General features: G+C 44.0%; 1 protein-coding gene across 1 annotated transcript in view; it reads left to right on the plus strand.

Annotated features, from left to right (window-relative positions):
- The window catches only part of LOC102386054 (SUN domain-containing protein 2-like), a 27,031-nt gene extending 9,971 nt beyond the window's left edge, over window positions 1-17,060 (plus strand). The window contains exons 4-12 of the mRNA XM_025191064.1: window positions 1,523-1,674; window positions 5,300-5,407; window positions 8,690-8,753; window positions 9,549-9,609; window positions 11,184-11,262; window positions 12,525-12,628; window positions 15,237-15,404; window positions 15,606-15,698; window positions 16,935-17,060. Coding sequence (XP_025046849.1) covers window positions 1,523-1,674; window positions 5,300-5,407; window positions 8,690-8,753; window positions 9,549-9,609; window positions 11,184-11,262; window positions 12,525-12,628; window positions 15,237-15,404; window positions 15,606-15,698; window positions 16,935-17,060 — 955 coding nt within the window. The remainder of the gene's footprint in view (window positions 1-1,522; window positions 1,675-5,299; window positions 5,408-8,689; window positions 8,754-9,548; window positions 9,610-11,183; window positions 11,263-12,524; window positions 12,629-15,236; window positions 15,405-15,605; window positions 15,699-16,934) is intronic.
- Window positions 17,061-17,552: the final 492 nt, after the last annotated feature.

Consider the following 17,552-nt stretch of genomic DNA (forward strand, 5'->3'; position numbering starts at 1 on the left):
TGGAGGGGGTGCAGATGCAGGCACTGGTCCCACCTCCTTGCTGCCACCAGCACCAGAAGCCTCATGCCTGCTAGTGCTAGGGAAGAGGCTGCGTCTAAATTGGGGAGGGGGGGGGGAACTTACAGCTCTCCCTCTCCCCCTCTCCCTCCCTGGCCAGAGGACCTGCCACCTGCCTTTCCAGCACGCTTCATATTTAATGTGCTGGAAAAAAATATATGTCTGTGTCTGTGTCATAAAATTAATTGTATGTGTACTGAGTGCTTTCCAGGCAAAGCACTGCTTTCTTTTTTTTAGGAGGGGGGGAGGGGGGGGAATAAGAAGAACAAATAACAGGATTTTGGGGAAGGGTAGGCAAGGGTAAATACATAGGAAAGGATTGGCAAATGGCTACAACTTAGTAGCAAGGCACTACCAAGCTGCAAGCTTACAGAATGGTGCTGCAGTGCTCTCAGTCTCTGCTGCTCCTGCTGAGACAGACACAGCTGCAACATGGCAGAGACTCAGTTAACAAACAGCCTTTTATGCTGCTTCTTTGTTCCTCCCCCAGAGCACTGGGGTTGGAAGAGACCTCAGGGACACATCGTTGTCACTGGCCAGCTACAGATGTCAATATCAGAGCTGTTCTTCCTCCTCTCCTTCCTTCTTTCCCTGCAAGCCCGCCCCCAAAACAGCTCCAAAACATCTGAAATGTTTCAGAAACATCTGAATAATTTCTGATGGCCCATTTTGTTTCAGAGCTGCTTTGGAGTCCCACGTTTCATTGTGGATTCAGTGTTTTGACCGTCAAAACATCCAAATCTAAAACAAAATGAAATGGCGGCTGAAATTTTGTACAGCCCTAAGAGCTGCTACTAAAAGGGAGTGTTGATACTAAAGAGTGGGAGAACTGCTATTAAATCCAGTGTAAGAGGGAGTCTTTACTTATTTCAGATGCTTCTATGCATATGAAAACCTTTTAATGGAGAACACACCTCAGGTTCTTGTTGGGGAAGATGCCTTTGGAAATGGAGAGAAAGTGATTAACTTCAGTAGTTTACTTTACTACTACGCATTACTTTCAGATATTCCAACTTTTTTTTGTTTAATGCCTAAACAAGGGTTTTAATGGTAGTACCTCAGTTACTACTTGCCCAATGATAAACCACTATAGACCTGAAGACTTTTTATTTATGGGCATAAAATTTACCACTGAGCAAGATATAAGTAATGGCTATGCACCATGCCGTTCTCTCTCATGGAAAACTAGTATGCACCTGATGTTCTACACCATTTAGAAGGAATGCCTTAACTGGGATGAGCTAGAACTTCTACTTCAAGCTAGGTGGACTCTGCAATTCAGTTGGGACACTCAGAAATACTTGTGTAAAAGGGATATTAGTTATATGGTTTCCCTGAGGAATGTGACTGTGTGTGGTCATGCCCTTCCCAGACTAGAAATGCAATCTTTTTCAAGGTACACTTCACAGTGCAGACTTTTCCTGCAGTAGATCCCTTTTCTCATGATTTCCATTTTTTCCCCTAGAGTCTTCAAGAGAGCCTGGAAGAGTAAGCACACTTCTAATGCTACTCAGACAAAACAAAAGTGCACCCCTTGGCAGAAGAGCTCCCTACATAGTGACAGTGATGCACACTTCACTGGAGCAGAAGACCAAATGGAGCCTAACTGCCTAGTTTGTACATAACTTTAACTCTTTTTCTGGTGTACTGCAAAAAGGGTATTGTGAATGACAAGCAGGAATTACCTGAAGTGTCAGACTGTTTCCTGCTGGTTCCAAGAATGTAACTTTAAGGATCAGCTAGCTTAAAAAATTAGGTTGCAACTGAATTTTCCCTAGCTTGTAGGGCTGTGCAAAGCTTCAGTAGCCAATCCGATTCCGAGGAGATTCGGCCTGATTCGGTGGCCAAATCTCCCAATCTGAATCAAATTGGGAGATCCATTAAAAGTCCAAATTGAATTAGAAGCATCTGAATCAATTTGGAGAGATTCAGAGATTCAGAAAGCTTGCAGCAAACAAACTGAGAAGAGGGAGAGGGATGGGATGATCTTCCATATATGGAAAAGGCTGAGAGGTGGGGGAAAGACTGCTCTGATATTGACATCTGTAGCTGGCCAGTGACTGTGATCTTTCCTCACACGCACAAGTGATACAAGTGAAAGGCAGGTTCTGCTTGACCAACCTGATTGCCTTTTATGACCAGGTAACTAAATCCTTGGATAATGATGTCACCATGGACGTAGTCTTTCTAGACTTTAAGAAGGCCTTTGACACTGTCTCTCACCCTATCCTCATCAATAAATTAAACAACTGTGGCATTGATGCCTACAGAGTTGGATGGGTAAAAAACTGGCTGATGGGGTGCACCCAGAGAGTAGTGGTGGATGCGTCGTACTCAGTCTGGCGAGATGTGAGCAGTGGGGTCCCCCAGGGCTCAGTCCTCAGGCCTGCACTCTTTAACATCTTCATCAGTGACTTGGATGAGTGGGTTGAAAGTACATTGTCTAAGTTTTCTGATGACACTAAGATGTGGGGCAAGGTGGGCACACTTGAAGAGTAAGTGCAACTAGATTTAGACAGACTACAAAAGTGGGCAGATGAGAATAGGATGGGGTTCAACGTAGACAAATGCAGGGTGCTACACCTTGGGAGAAGGAATCCACAGCATACATGCAGGCTGGGGAGTTCCCCTCTTGAAAGCACAGAGGTGGAAAGGGATCTTGGAGTCATTATTGACTCCAAGATGAACATGAGCTGCCAATGCCAGACTGCAGCCAGCAAGGCCAGCCATACCTTGTCTTGCATCCAAAGGTGCATCTTAAGCCGGTGATACTCCCCCTTTATGCGACTCTGGTCAGGCCGCAATTGGAGTACTGCATCCAGTACTGGGCGCCACACTTTAAAAAGGGTGTGGCCAGCCTGGAGAGAGTTCAGAGGAGGGCCACCCGCTTGGTGAGAGGGCAGCAGGACAGGCCCTATGAGGAGAGACTGAAGGACCTGAACCTCGGCAAGAGGAGGCTGAGGGGGGACCTGGTGGCTGCCTACACACTCATCAGGGGAGATCATCAGCAAATAGGAAGAGCCCTTTTCTCCCCAGCACCACCTGGGGTGATAAGGAACAATGGTAATAAGCAGATGGAGAATAGGTTTAGATTAGAGATCAGGAGGCAATATTTTACACTTAGGGTGGCCAGAATCTGGAACCAGCTTCCTAGGGAAGTGGTCCTCACCCCTATCTTGGGCAAATTCAAAAAGCGGTTAGATGATCACCTGTCTGGGGTTTTGTGAACCCAGCATTCATTCCTGCCTGTGGCTGGGGGGCAGGCTAGATGATCTATTCAGGTCCCTCCTGACCTTAGCTACTATGAAACTATAAAACTATGATATCAGTTTTGCTTTCAACAGTTGGAGGTGCATTTTCACAGAAACCCCTGCACCTGTCTCCCTGAAACTTGGCAGGCTTCATGCCCATAGAAGGGGCTACCATCCCTGAAAAAAAAAATGACAAAGTTATAGGTATGTTAGTGATTCCCCATTATAATCTATGACCGAATCTCTGAATCGACCAAATCAAATTAGGACAGAGATTTGAATCACCAAATCAAATCACTGTCCCTCTGAATTGGCCAAATCTGAATCTGAAGCAAATACTTGCTGCTTTGCACAGGCCTACTAGCTTATACAAACTATAGGAGAGCTAGTTTCCAGAACCTGCCCTCTTAAATTGCTGTCAAGAAATGTGGGTAACACAAGTAAGGGAGCAGGGTGGATAGACCAATGCTACTGTTTCTTTTCCTGAGGACATCAGAGGGGCACAGAAAATACAGAGCTGGAGAAGGGGTGTCCTGTTTGGAAAGCAAGATGAATTAATGAAGTGAGATTTTTCTGATGTGTGTGGACTTTCATTAGGGAAAAAGCCTAATTGGCCAGTATTTCCTGTTAAATTCAGTGTGCCATTCGTCACCAATGCCAGTGCTCTTATATCACAGAATGAGAGACAGTTTTTGCCAACTATACTGGCAAATGGAATCATTTTCTAGATACAGCTCTAACAGCTGTTGAATCTGCATGGCATGTCTGTTGGGTCTAAACAAAAATGCTTCAGAAGGAAAAAAAACATTCTTTGAAAACCTCTTTCTGGCTATAAATATGCACGGAGGAGCGTAGATTACCTTTATTTACTTAAATTCCAGATGAATTTACCCTCCCATTTAACATGGGAGCAAAGCCCCTCATCTTCGATTTAAGTACAAGGTTGCGGAGGGTTGGGCGGCTGCTGCAGCTCCAACTCTGATCCCATCCTGGGGTTAGGGTTGAAGCCACAGATGCTCCCTGCCCCACCACAGCCTCCCCCTCCCCTGCACTGCTGTTTCCCCTCCCCCAGCCACTGCCATCACTTATTCTCTAGCTCTGGCCCTGCTCCAGCCTGGGGCATGGAGCATGGGGTTGCTTCAGCTCCAGCTTGGCCTGGTAACAGTGGTGGCAGCAGCTTTAGCCCAGTCCTGGGTTTCAGCTTTGGGACCCATCCAGAACTGTTGCTTCTGCAACAGTGGCTACCAGGCTGGGGCTGGGGCAACCCTGTGTTCTATGCTCCAGACTGTGGAGGGGTTGAGGGGAACTAAGAAGAAGGGTAGGCATAGCAGGAGGAAGGTGCAGGCACACCAGGGGGTAAAGCAGCAGGATGGAAGGGAGTGCAGGCACTGGCGGGGGGGGGGGGGGGGCGGTACTGAGACATGCAGGCACAGGAAGGGCAGGCAGCAGGAGGGCATGTTGGTGGAGGGTGGGGCCAAGGGGAAAGGGGAAGTCGGCCTGTCCCCTAGTTCTGCTCCCACTCTCTATATGTCGTCCCCCGCCTACCTGATACCCTGCCACTGCTTTCCCTCCTACAGCAGTGAGGGGGACATATTTAAGACAACACTCCAGTAATTAGATTCTATACATGGAAAATTATAAAAAAATATACATTTCTTTTATGTCTAGAATCTAATTATTGGGGGTCATCTTAAATTCGGAGTCCTCTTGAATTTGGGTAAATACAGTAGTATTGCAGTTGGAGTTTCTAACCCTTTATATTGCCTCTTGGATTTTATACCTAGCAGTAGATAACCCCAAGGACCTTGACATTTCCCTGCTTATTTTTCATTATTATTTTTATTATCACTATGAAATAGTGCCCAATATATCCCAGGCATTTCAGAGTACAGATCAATAATATATGTATCTTGCTCTTAAAGGAACCTTTCATTGAAAATCCATTCCCCGCTTCATTAGTGTTATTGAAGTGACATTTCTGTAACTGACAGGTTCAGACTTGCATGAAGAAAACAGCCAACATGGTCCTGAAATCAGCACATCACTAGAGACTTCCAGCAGCCCTCTGGTGATCCAGAATCAGAGGCAGACCCTGCTAGGTACATTGGACTAGATTGACTATTCGCCTGTTTCAGAATGGTATTTCTTATTTTTCAAAAGCACTGAAGTGCAAAGTTAACTAGTCTGAGCAAGATTTAAACATTAAGCCTACTGACTTCAGAAATTGTTTTTTTCTCTTATATCAAGCCCTCCAGTGAAAGACAGTGTTGAGGGCTTGATATAGCACTTTATTTTATTTTAGTTTGCTGTCTAGGGCTTCATTCCCATCTCAGTTAACATGATGTAAGTCGGGAGTAATTCCATTGCTACTAATTGGGCGTGCCTACACCTGCACATTTAATGCTCATTAGCTAGATTTAAGGTGTATTATAGATTTCATATACATTAGGGCTGGAAGGGACCTCGGAAGATCATCAAGTCCAGCCCCCTGCCCCAGGGGCAGGAAGTCAGCACGGGTCATAGGATTCCAGCAAGATAAACATCCAAATGTCTCTTGAAGGCATTCAAAGTAGGTGCTTGAACCACCTCCTGGTGGCAGTCTATTCCAGACCTTGGGGGCTCAGATTGTAAAGAAGTTCTTCCTTATGTCCAGCCTGAAACAGTCATGAAGAAGTTTGTAACCATTTGACCTTGTCATCCCCTGGGGCGCTGTGGTGAATAGACGTTCCCCCAGATCCTGGTGAGCACCCCTGATAAACTTATAGGCGGCCACCAGATCAGCCCCGAGCCTGCGCTTTTTCAGGCTGAAGAGTCCCATGGCTCTCAGCCTCTCATCATAAGGTCTGTACCTCCTTTCAGAAGACACTATTATGCAGCTCTAGGCATTGTGAGATCTATTCCTGCCACTCAACCTACCAGACCAAAGTTGGAAAGGTAGCCAGGCTCTGTTCTCACACAAATGATGGATTTCCTGTGCAACCGCATGATATCCTGCACAGTTAGTCTGAGAACATTCTTCTGTTGTTGGCCCTTTAATGATTTTTGGTTTCCAGTTTTAAGAACAAAGATTGTATAAAAGTAATTGAAATGATTTCTACTTAAGATTGTTTTTTTCCCTCAGAGGAGCACTCTATACCACTCAAGAAGATGGCTGTTCTTTTGGCACTAATATTCCTGTTGGGCATCTTTTTTGGTGAGTGCTAAGAGTCTGAGAGCAGGTCTGAACATTTTACGTGTGTGTGGGTGTGGGCATGTGAGAGAGAGAGAGAGCTTATGCATGCACACACATACACGCTGTATGTCATGTGCTCTGTGTGTGTATTTATGATTATTGAAATTGATGTTGAGGGAACTTCTAGGATATTCAGTCTTCCCTTTACAAGTAAAGCAGATGCAGCAGCATCTATATTAGAATCTATATTGCCATTCTAAATAACCTCAACCCTTATGTAAAATAATAGATTTTTCTAGTGAGAGCATATGTTAACCTCCCTGGTCAGTACAGTTCTTGGATATTTGTTGATTGTTTTTTCTAATAGCAATATTTGTCCACTAAAATCTGGTCGATCAGGCAGCTGACTGGTGTTGGTAATTTTAGGTCATTATGACATCTGAATAAGCAAACTAGGGCTCTGCAAACATTCAAATCAGCTGGGAGAATTCTCCTGCTAGAAAAACTTACCCAGAGCTGAGTCTACAGGCATTCAAATTCCAGGGCCCTGAAAAATGGGGAGCATGCAGTGCTGATGCTGCACCGCCAGCTGTGCATGCATCTCAGTGTGTTCTGCAGGCTCCCTTAGTTTGCCTGGTGACAGAAGGCAGCAATGCATAAGGCAATCCTGATTGCCTGACCCTGACTGCCCATGTTCAGCCTGCATCTTCTTGTAGAACAATGTGGAAATTGTAAAGGGGGCATGTTCTGCTTCCTGTTGGAGCAGCAGAGTTCAGCAAGGGACAAATTGTATCCCTGGGGAGGCACAGGTGGGGGTGGAGAGGAAGAGATGCTGGGGGACTATGTTCTTTTCTGAGAGAAGTCACAGCATGTACAGACATATGCTATCCCAGGAGAAAATTCTGGGAGAAAAAGCCTGAACATCTGTACACTTGTGGTTTCTCTCCCAAGAGAAACCAAATGTCTGTACAAGCATTGGTGATGTGTAGGGGGTACACATGCGTGCATGTGCACCCACCCCCTGAGTTCGGCCATGTATCCCCTGGAAGCGCCAGCCAGCGGAAGTTCACACTTCTGGTTTCTCTGCTGGCTTGGAGATCGGCTGCTGGGGGTCCCCTCCGTCAGCAATCTGGTGCCCCTCCAGACTCAGGAGGCACCAGTCACCCATGTGTACAAGGCCATATAACTAACCAAGTGCATGCAGCTTTGTGTGATGCTTTGAAAAAAGACAGTTAACATGGGGGACAGGATAAATGTGCATTGCACTTCACTGGGTCTGGATTTATAAGTAGGGGAATATAAAGTGACACCTGAGAGATTATTTCTACATTAAGCATTGGTGAGGCTATTGTTGGAATACTATATCTATTTCTGATTTCTGCACTTCCAAAAAAGGGATTTAGAGAGTAAGGGTCTCCAATGAGTTACAGGGGATAAGGGTCTCCAATGAACTACAGGACTGGTTTTAAATTCAGAAAACTAGCCTTATAGTGAATGACTTGAAAAGCCTAGTCTATTTATTTATCAAAGTGAACATCAGGAGTTGGCTTAACCATGATCTATTTATAAGTAAGTGTAATATGGAGACGGCTTCTAACAGTAGAAGTTTCTTTAATTTAGCAGGCAGTTGTAACAGGACCCAGAGGCTGGAAGCTGACAAACTCAGGCTAGAAATGAGGCATGCATTTTTTTTAACAGCCAGAATAATTATTTTTTTAAACAATTTGCTGAGGTGCGTTATGTATTCTTCTTCATTATCTGAAGTCTTTAATTCAAGACTGGATATACTGCTAAAAAATGTGCTCTAGTTTTGTCACAAGTTGTGAGCTGGGCTGTGTCAAGACTGAATGATTTATCTCTGGTGAATATCATCCCCAAAATTCTTGGTCTGGGCAACTATGGCTTCATTTTAATTTTAAATCCTTTTTTACATTTATGGGTGTACTTCTTTAATAGATTAATATGACTTTAGGGGCTGATGTAATTTTTTTTTTTTTGGTTTGCTGTAAAAGAAAAAATTGAAAATTTTGTGCACTGTCTCAGATACATTTCAGAACACTCTTATACATCTAAAACAAAGATTATTTTAATGTTGTAATTCATAAATTTAGAACATGAGCAATAGTTTGCGCAGCTACATACCTGTATACTACATATCTACCTGCTGACAGACAGGAAACCACTAACCTAGCTTCTATTTCTTTAATAGCAATTGGGCATGGCTTTCACTTGCACTTAGAGGCCAGCAAACAGCAGATGCAGTTGAAGCTGAGGTAAAAGGGATTCCTTGAAGGGCTTTGCTTACTGCTACTGGTTAAGATCTCTTGCTCAGCTGTTTTTGTATGGCCCAGGGAGAGATGATCTCTGGCTGAGGTCACCTCCGTTCAGTTTGTGTTTCTTGATTTGAGACTTGATTGTGGCACCATTGTGCTGCTGCAGAGGGGTAAGAGAGATTCAGTGGGCGCATCTACATGTGCACCCCACTGCACAGTTGGTACTGCATGGTCATTTAGTACTTGCCAAAGCAGCGGCACCATGGTTAGTGTCCTCTGACACCACATCACTGTACCAACAAACTATGTCACTGTAGCATCTCATATAGACGTGCCCTGTAAGTATACTCCAGTGCATCCTGAGGACACAAACGTAGGGCTCCTTATTTCAGATACCTGATTGATAGCCTAGGATAAAGGAGACTTATGCTTTCTCTGTAGACAGCTCTTTCCATGAATCTGCAGTGAAGAAGATGGTGTGGGAGAGGACTGGGGCATAAGGGAAGACTTTATGTAGACTACTAACTTTGTGGTCCTTGGTAGAGGTGCTCTGCCATGTACTTTGGAACTCCTTCAAAATAAAAGAACAAGCTCTGGGACCTCAGACCTGATTCCCCTTGATATAAGTGCATCAAACTTTGGAACTAGGTCATCTCTCTTCCTCCATGCATGTGCTGAAGCATCTTTTCCCTGCCCCTCTCTGTGTTATTGAGGGCTGGGGAGTGTAATATATGTTCTGTGTAACTTTCTAGTCTGAAATGGCATTTCCTGATACCTGCTCATTGTTCTTTTGAGACACCAGAATGTGATTCTCCTGCCACACCTTCAGCAGGAACTTGTCTCCTTCCAAGAACAGGTGGCTGAGCTGCAGATTCAAGTAGACACTTTAGTAAAAGCCTATTGGCATCAACACTGGGGCAGAAAGAACGTGAGAACCAAACAGTATGGGGTTGTGGTTGTACTTTCTTTTTGTCTGAGAGCAGGGCTGTCCAGTTGGTGGCCCACAGGTCACATCTGTCCCTAAGGAGTTAACCTACAGTCCCCTGGACTTCTGGCCTAGGGACTGCTTCCTGCCTCCCACCCCACAAGCTGCTACTGGTGTCTTTGGGCTCCTCCTCCCTTCTTCAGCTTCTGTTGCCTGCCCCCACCCCTGGAGATGGGGTGAGATGGAGTGGGGCTGTACAATTAAAAGGGTTAAGGGAGCCCACAGCCAAGTGGCTCAGGGGACCCGCACAGCATGGCATGGCACAGCATGATAGACAGGGCCAATTTATCCCTAATGGTAATGATAATGCTCTTCTGGGGGCATTGCAGTAGGGGGTGAGAATGAGGGGGGGAGGGCCTCTGATGCATGGTGTGACACAGAGATCAGCCCACATAGCTGCAATCTGGAGGGTTGTACAGCTAGTGCAGTGTGGCTGGGGGTCCTGTGGCCTTGAGATACTCAAATGGGACAGGCCTACCTTGAAGAATAGATTTAAATCCAGAAGAATAAAGTGTTGGTTACTGGAGAACATTCATGGGGCAGTTGTCCTGGACAGATTATTGCTATGGACAGTCCCATGACAGCCAAAATGTTTCTGCTTCTGAAATTCTTCATAGCAAATTGACATCCTTCAACTTCCTCCAGCTTTCATTAAACTTATGTTGATTTTAAAAGTGAAAAATGTCAAATCCACCCTCATGGAAAATTTATAGAGCCAACTATTGCATTTGTACAAGCTTCTTAGCCTTCCTTGAGAATTTAATTGATAATTATATCATCTGATAGAATTAAATGCCTGCTATTGGATGGCTCACAGCATCTATACAGCAGACATAATTCTTTATTGAATTCTATAGATTTTTAGAATAATTGAGAATCATAAGGGTTTCACTTATTAAATTCTATATAAGGCTTTTGATTAAAGGGCTATCCCCAAGAGCAGTAGCCAGCAACTTTTTTTTTTTTAAAGCTGCGGTCCAAAATGACCCAGCTCAGGTCTGAGGTGGTCTGGCACTGGGACCAGACCACAGCTGCTGCTTGCTGCTTCTCCCAACCACAGAATAGTCAAAGCCCCCTGCTACTGGAAAGCTACCAAAGCCTTCCAGCTCTGCAGGCTGGATCCAATGATTCCATGGATTGGATGCAGACCACCAATCAATCCCTGCCCTAGAGGTTGAAATCAGATTTATCCCTAAGAAAAGGCACTGTAGAAGTAATGGCAATGCTTTCTCCCACCATTATACTTAATTCCTTATCTTGGAATACACCTATACATTGGACAAGGTCCAGGGCATATGAAATATTCAGTCCCCTAACCTCCTTGTGGCATGTTTGAGCAAAGAGGCAAATTAGTGGCACTTACACCATACTGCTAGTTATGGAGTCTTGGAAATGCCTCTCTCTGATTCTGTACAGAGTTCCCTAGCATTGTATCTCTTTCACAGTATCCATTAGGGTCCGTGAGAAGTTGGATACATGGCAATGATCCCATTCACAGGGAGGATTTTGCTCTGAAGTCATCAGGTAAACCAAATTAAAGTAAAAATGTTCAGTTGTACAAAACTCTTTGCTCTGCCTTCCTACTGTTCTGTAGTGAGGGATAATCCTTGTATCTCATTGGAAGATATGTATAAGCATGTTATCTGTTAGTATGGCTGCAAGGTCTATCTCAAAATTGGACCACAACATCTATTTTCTGTATGCATGAATGCAAGGGTTCCCAAAATTTTGTATAGGGAGGGCCACTTAATGAATGAGACACTATGCTGGGTGGGGTCATGTAACAAAATTAATCTGCGGTGTCATCCCTTTGTTTAGCAGAGGTAATATAATGTGCTTTACATAGCTAAAGCCGAGGACAGGGGTTTCCAATCTTTTTGGGTCAATGTACCCCCGGAGGCTGGTTGAGAAGGAAGGAGTCCCCTGGTGGCCAGTCAATGAGTGGTGGAGTCCTCCAGCAGCCAATCAGCGAGTGGCGGGGGGGGGGCCCCCGGGGCCAGGCGGCCCCGGGGGGGGGGGGGGGCCCCCCAGCAGCCAGTCGACCCGGGGGTGGGGGTGGTCCACAGTGGGGAGACTAGCACAGCGGGGAGGTTAGCACAGTGTTGGCCAACCCTTTATGCAACTGTGCCACAAGTTAAGTCCAAAGTAAAGGATAATGGCACCCTAATAATCAGCCACCACTGTTGTCCAGTGCTGTTGAGTTCAGTGTTGTCTTGTCCCAGAGGCAACAGAATTCCATGGATTCCCCTGGGTCCACATGCTTACGTCAGTACTGACCCTCTGCTTCTGTCCCCTTCCTGACTGCCACTTTGATCACCATTGCCTTTCCCTGAGTGCTGCTCCGATCCCCATGCTACCCCAACTCCTACTGCCCTTTAACTCTGTGTCTAGAGCTTGTGTATCAAATATGCCCTGTCCCACTTGTGGCATGCAAGCCACTGGTTGGCCACCAGTGATTTAGCATCATTAAATTCATGGGACCATAGGGCTGCTGCTAAGGTTTGTCAGTTTGTTACTACTGAACTGTCAATGACTACAGCCTTGCTGAGGGGCTAGTTTTAATATAGATGGCTGCCATTAACTTTGTCGACTGCAAACAAATGCTTTGCAGGTTACAGGTGGCCTGCAGGGGACATTTTGGAAACCTCTGCACTAGGGAATAACTATGCATCTGTTTTGTACACATTGTGTAGTTGAGGGGGTTGTTATATTTTGGAGTTGTTCATTATGCATCTAGTACTTCTGGAAGGAGAAAACTTCCTTAACCAAATCTGTATTTTTTGCAGGTGCTTGTATTGTGAAACACAGTGAAAGCTATAGGACAGGAGCATTTATTTGTTTGTTTACATTTTGTTGGGAATATGTCCGCTCTCCAGATGTGATTCTCCAGGTAAGAATGCCATGAAGCTATGTATCTTTGTCATCTTCTATGGGTTTGCTCCTCCCTTCCCCACTCCCTAAAGCATCCTTCTGATGATTTAGCAAAGGTACATTTTTTCTGGAAAGTAAGAGGCAAACCATACTTCTCCAGCAGACTAAACTGATGTACAGATTAAACCAGATGTTTATATTAGCAACAGCAATATAAATAGAAGCAAGACTTGCTGCTGGGTCTTTGAATGTTGACAGCTATCCCAGGGCCAAATATGAATATTACTTTAAAAACATTCCTTAGCAGACCAGCCTGAAGATTGGGATATGAGTGGAAAGAGAGAGAGATTATCTTCACCCCTACCATTGAAAAGGGATGCGGCCTCAAGGGTGTTTTAAATTAATCTCAGAAGTTCTATTTATAGCTAGGCAGGCACACTGGTAGAGAAGAAGAGGCAGCCAGCCAATTCTCCTATCCTAGAATATCACACCTGCATTGAATGTAGCATCTCTCTGAGGCGTGTAGGTTGTAGGCATCTCTCTGAGCCACTTTGTGTTTGTGATGTCACTAACAGTTGCTAGGGAAATGGAGAGCCTGCTAACTTGTGTCTTGACAGCAAGGTGGAAGATAAATAGCAAACCCACTCAAATATCTTTAGACAGGGTCAAAAGGAAATGAATGTAAATGCTAGGACAGGTTTGAATCATATCAAAGCAGAATTTCTTAGAGCAATCTTTTACTTTATTCAAAATGAAATGAATAAAAACAGGTAAGTCTGTTAATATGACAGTGTAACATCATACATTTGACGGAGTGGCAGCAGCGTGGAGTGGTGGGTGGCGGCAGCGGTTGCTGTGTGTGAGCTTCCTCCCTCTTTTGCATCTGGCTGGCTGGCTGGTGCTGGTGTGGCCTGCAGAGGGGTGCCACTGTCCTTGCACCCCACTGGCCCTGCTCCTGGGAGGCGGTGGCACAGGGTGATGCATGGCAGTGCTCTGTCCCTGTCCATCAGTGCGTACCCTTTAGGGCCTTCACAACTACCCTGGGGTATGCGTACCCCTGGTTGACAACCCCTGGAATAGCCTGTAAGACAACTGGTATCCTGAGGCACTAATAGGGCTGGGAGGACTATAGTATAGTGTCCCAAGGGGCAAGGTGGAGCTAGACTGGGCCCACTCTGGGCCCCTCAGGCAGCCTTTTGAAACCTTATAAATAACATCAAAGCGTGTAGGCGAGGTAGAAATGGAGGGTACCTTGGGGAGCTGGAGTCGGGGGCAGGGGTTGAGTGGTTAACAAGGGGCGGTACCCTGGCCACCCCTGGTCTCTGATCCTGTCACAAGAAAAGCAAAATTAGTTTAATAAGAAAGAAATGTGAAATTAACCAACTCAACATCCTTAGTTCTTACTATTGTACGCTGCACTATTTCAATGTGCTGCTTTTAGTAAGCTGATTTGATTTCAGAATCTATATATAGTCTTGGGAGTAATACTGAATGAACCTGATACAATGCCAATAATTGGTGTCTTTTGAGAATAACCTTATGTGTGTAATACAACCAGAAAAGTTTGTTACATTGAATTGTGATAACATTACCTGCCTACTTCCATTATTGCTGTTCTGAATTAAGGTTGTTGTGATGAAGTACATATTTCTTATCTGATAAGAACATGTGTATGAGAGCTGTAGTGTCCTTAACCATGCATTTCCTGTTTTTTAAATACTTAAATTTTGAAAAGTGATGAAAACCACACACTGACATTTAAAAACAGGTTTTTTGGGAAAGCAGCTCAGTGTCTTTTTTTTTAAACTATGCTTTTCATTTTGTGCCAGTAAATGAAGAATTATTTTAAAAAATAACTGGATGAGTGGCTAACCCCACTATTGAGTTAAAATAGGAAGTGGCTGAGGCCAAACTGACTGGGTCTAACACAAATCTGTCTCACTGAATTCACATTGCACAAGATTTGCATATATTCAGAGTGTAGCTGAATCGGTGACAACTTTACAGCACAGCACAGCCTAGCCTACTTCTGCTATGAGGGTGGGTAAAAAGTTTTGACATTCATACTAAATTGTCAGACCCAAAAATGGAACTCAAGCTTAAAATTGCCACAGCCGGTGCCAACGAGCCAGATCACTAAAGTGTCAGTCTGCCTCAGCTAATTCCACAGGGAACCTGGCTAGTAATATTTACTTCAGTCTGAATTTCTGATAGCTGTTCACAAAGCATCCTCAACTTCATTTTATAGTAGGCCTAACCATCCAAGGCAATTTATGTGATAGGCACTGAGGATGGAAAAGTCATGTACCTATGCACTTAAAGTCTTACAGGCTTTAATGAGATTTGCTTAAAAACTCCCAGCATGGTTAAGAGTACTTCAGATCCACCAGTGTTAGCAGTGCTGAAAGCCCAAATGTGGCAGGCTGTTGGCACTTTCAGCACTTCTAGAGAGACTCCCATCAACATTGTTAAAAATGCCAGCAACCCTTCTACTCCAGCAAATACTTACCCATCATAGCACTCGTATTTTTGGACTCCTTTGTCACAAGAAACATTTGCTTTCAATATGGAATCATTTTGTTTTCCAAAATATGGACACTTACTTTATGTTGTGTTTTGGATTCCAGAGAGATGATAGCCCTGGGAATTGCTGGGCGCTGCATGGATCTCAAGGGTACGTTGTGGTTAAGCTGTCCAAAGTAATCTGTCCTGCTGTTGTGGCATTGGATCATATTTCTAAGACAGACTCTCTGACAGAAGAGATAACCAGTGCTCCAAAGAATTTTGCCATCTATGTGAGTTACTTCCTTACCTTTTATAGCAAAACCAACCTTTGCTGATTCTTTCAGGGAGCTGGTTAATGAATCTGAGTCTTTCCCACTGTGCCCCCAGTATACTCTGGGTTTTGAGACATAATATTCTAGACTATAGATGCTATTATCACCTCCAGCCTTGGCATTACTGATAATAAATCCCTTTATTGTTTATCCTTTCAGGGAATGAAAGAAGATTTTGAAGAGGAAAGAACCTTTTTAGGGGAGTTTGTCTATGATAAGGATGGCTCCCCTAACCAAATGTTCAAGCTGGAGGTACGCTTTGGCATTCAAACTGGGACTATAATATTGCTTCCTATTATAGAGCCATTATGTTCAAAACAGGCTTATCCTGGTTTTAGGGCACCTCTGAGAGACCACAAAGGGGACAGAGTGCACCCCCAGTGGTTTTAAGCCCCAGGCACTTACCCGTTCTTAGGTGGAATTTTTCAATTCTTTCACTCCTAGGACAAGGGGAGAAGTTACTTTGAGGTAAAACACAGTGAGGTTTTATAGCACGCTGGCTGCTCAGTAGTAACTGCTTATGCGCATGTTTTTACCCTGTTGTGTGTAAAAACTAACTTGCAGTAACTTAGTCCTCTTCCTTTTACCCCTTAATGAAAAAAGGAAGTAAACTACTGTGGGTTAGCCTTTATTTACCATGAGGTAGGAATGTGGGTGTAGATAGCTACCACAGAATTATTGATGCTGTAAATCCTTGTGTTCATTTAGCTTGTTTAGTAACTTGTTCACATACCCAATGCATAACTGGGTTTTGTGCTGAGTTCAAAGTACTTGTAGTTTTCATTCTGAAACTTAGTGACCAGGAGTTGAGAGACCAAGCAGTCTTAAAGTTTTATTTAACAGTAAAAACAAAGAATTAGAAAGAGCAATCAGACAATGTGTGGTTCTGGTTTACCTATGGTCCTACTATCCCATGATGTTGAGTAGACCTGCATGTAGATGTCTCCAGACTCCTCTGACCTGGTCTCCCATATCTCATTCATTCTCTCTCTGGCACTAGATCTCCCTTTTCCTGTGTTTTCAGGACTTGGTCATCACTAGTCAATCCAGTTTTGTAGGCTGGAAGGAATGTGGAGCTCAAAAGATCAAGGATAAAATTTCTGGCACGGTTCCTTAGTAACTCTTAGGTGTTACTAATACTTCATTTTTCTGCCTGTTTTTCAGGCAGACCCCTAGTGAGTTGAATCAAGATAGTTGTATAGGCAGCATCACCATAACCAGCTGAAAGGACAGAATCAAATGATACTGGGAAGTTCCATCTTTATCACTATGTTTCTTCCATATATGGGGTTAAAGTAGGTCTGGAGGAAGTTGAGTAGGGCATATAAGGGCAGCAAAATAAGGGACATATTACTTTAAACCCAGCTAAGCCTCTTGCTTCCTGGGCACCACTTACACCTGTGCATAAGGGAAAAGAGGCTATTGGAAAAGCATCCTTGGACAATAAGCAAACATACTCTTATATGTCTTATTATTCCCCTTCCACAGGTTGCAAACTTGGAGCACTTTGGATACCTGCAGCTGAGAGTTCTGAGCAACTGGGGTCACCCAAACTATACGTGTATCTATGGGTTTCGTGTGCATGGGGACCCAGTACTCTGCACCTATTGGTGAATACCTGTACAATAAATCATTGCATCTGGGTATCATGTTTGAGTCTGATAGCACTGCTATAGCCAGAAATAGCAAATGGAAGCAGGTCTGTTTCTCTGCATTACTTTTGGTTAGCTCTACAATGGGACAAAAAGTAAAGAAGTATAATCTGATCTTTATCCAAATTATATTTTTAACCATAGTTAAAAAGTGACATAGTGGAAGTGACAACTTTCTTATTCCAACAGTTAGTTGACAGTATGTTTTCTGAATTCTTTTTGCTCGTTTTAACTGATAAAATGTGTGTCATTGGCTTGTGGGGTTTTTTTTAATTTTTTTGTTTTTTATACAGGTCTTAAACACTGCAGGGCCAATACTGTTAAGGGAGTTGGATTCTATTTCAGCTTGTGTATCATCAAGGGAGTTTTATTGAAGTTTCATTTGTAGAATGGTTATTACCATCACTGGAGGATAAGCCAGAAAGAGTCCAACTTTACTTTCATTTGGGCTGAC

The sequence above is a fragment of the Alligator sinensis genome, unplaced genomic scaffold (assembly GCF_000455745.1).
Source record: "Alligator sinensis unplaced genomic scaffold, ASM45574v1 scaffold258_1, whole genome shotgun sequence".
Taxonomy (NCBI): domain Eukaryota; kingdom Metazoa; phylum Chordata; order Crocodylia; family Alligatoridae; genus Alligator; species Alligator sinensis.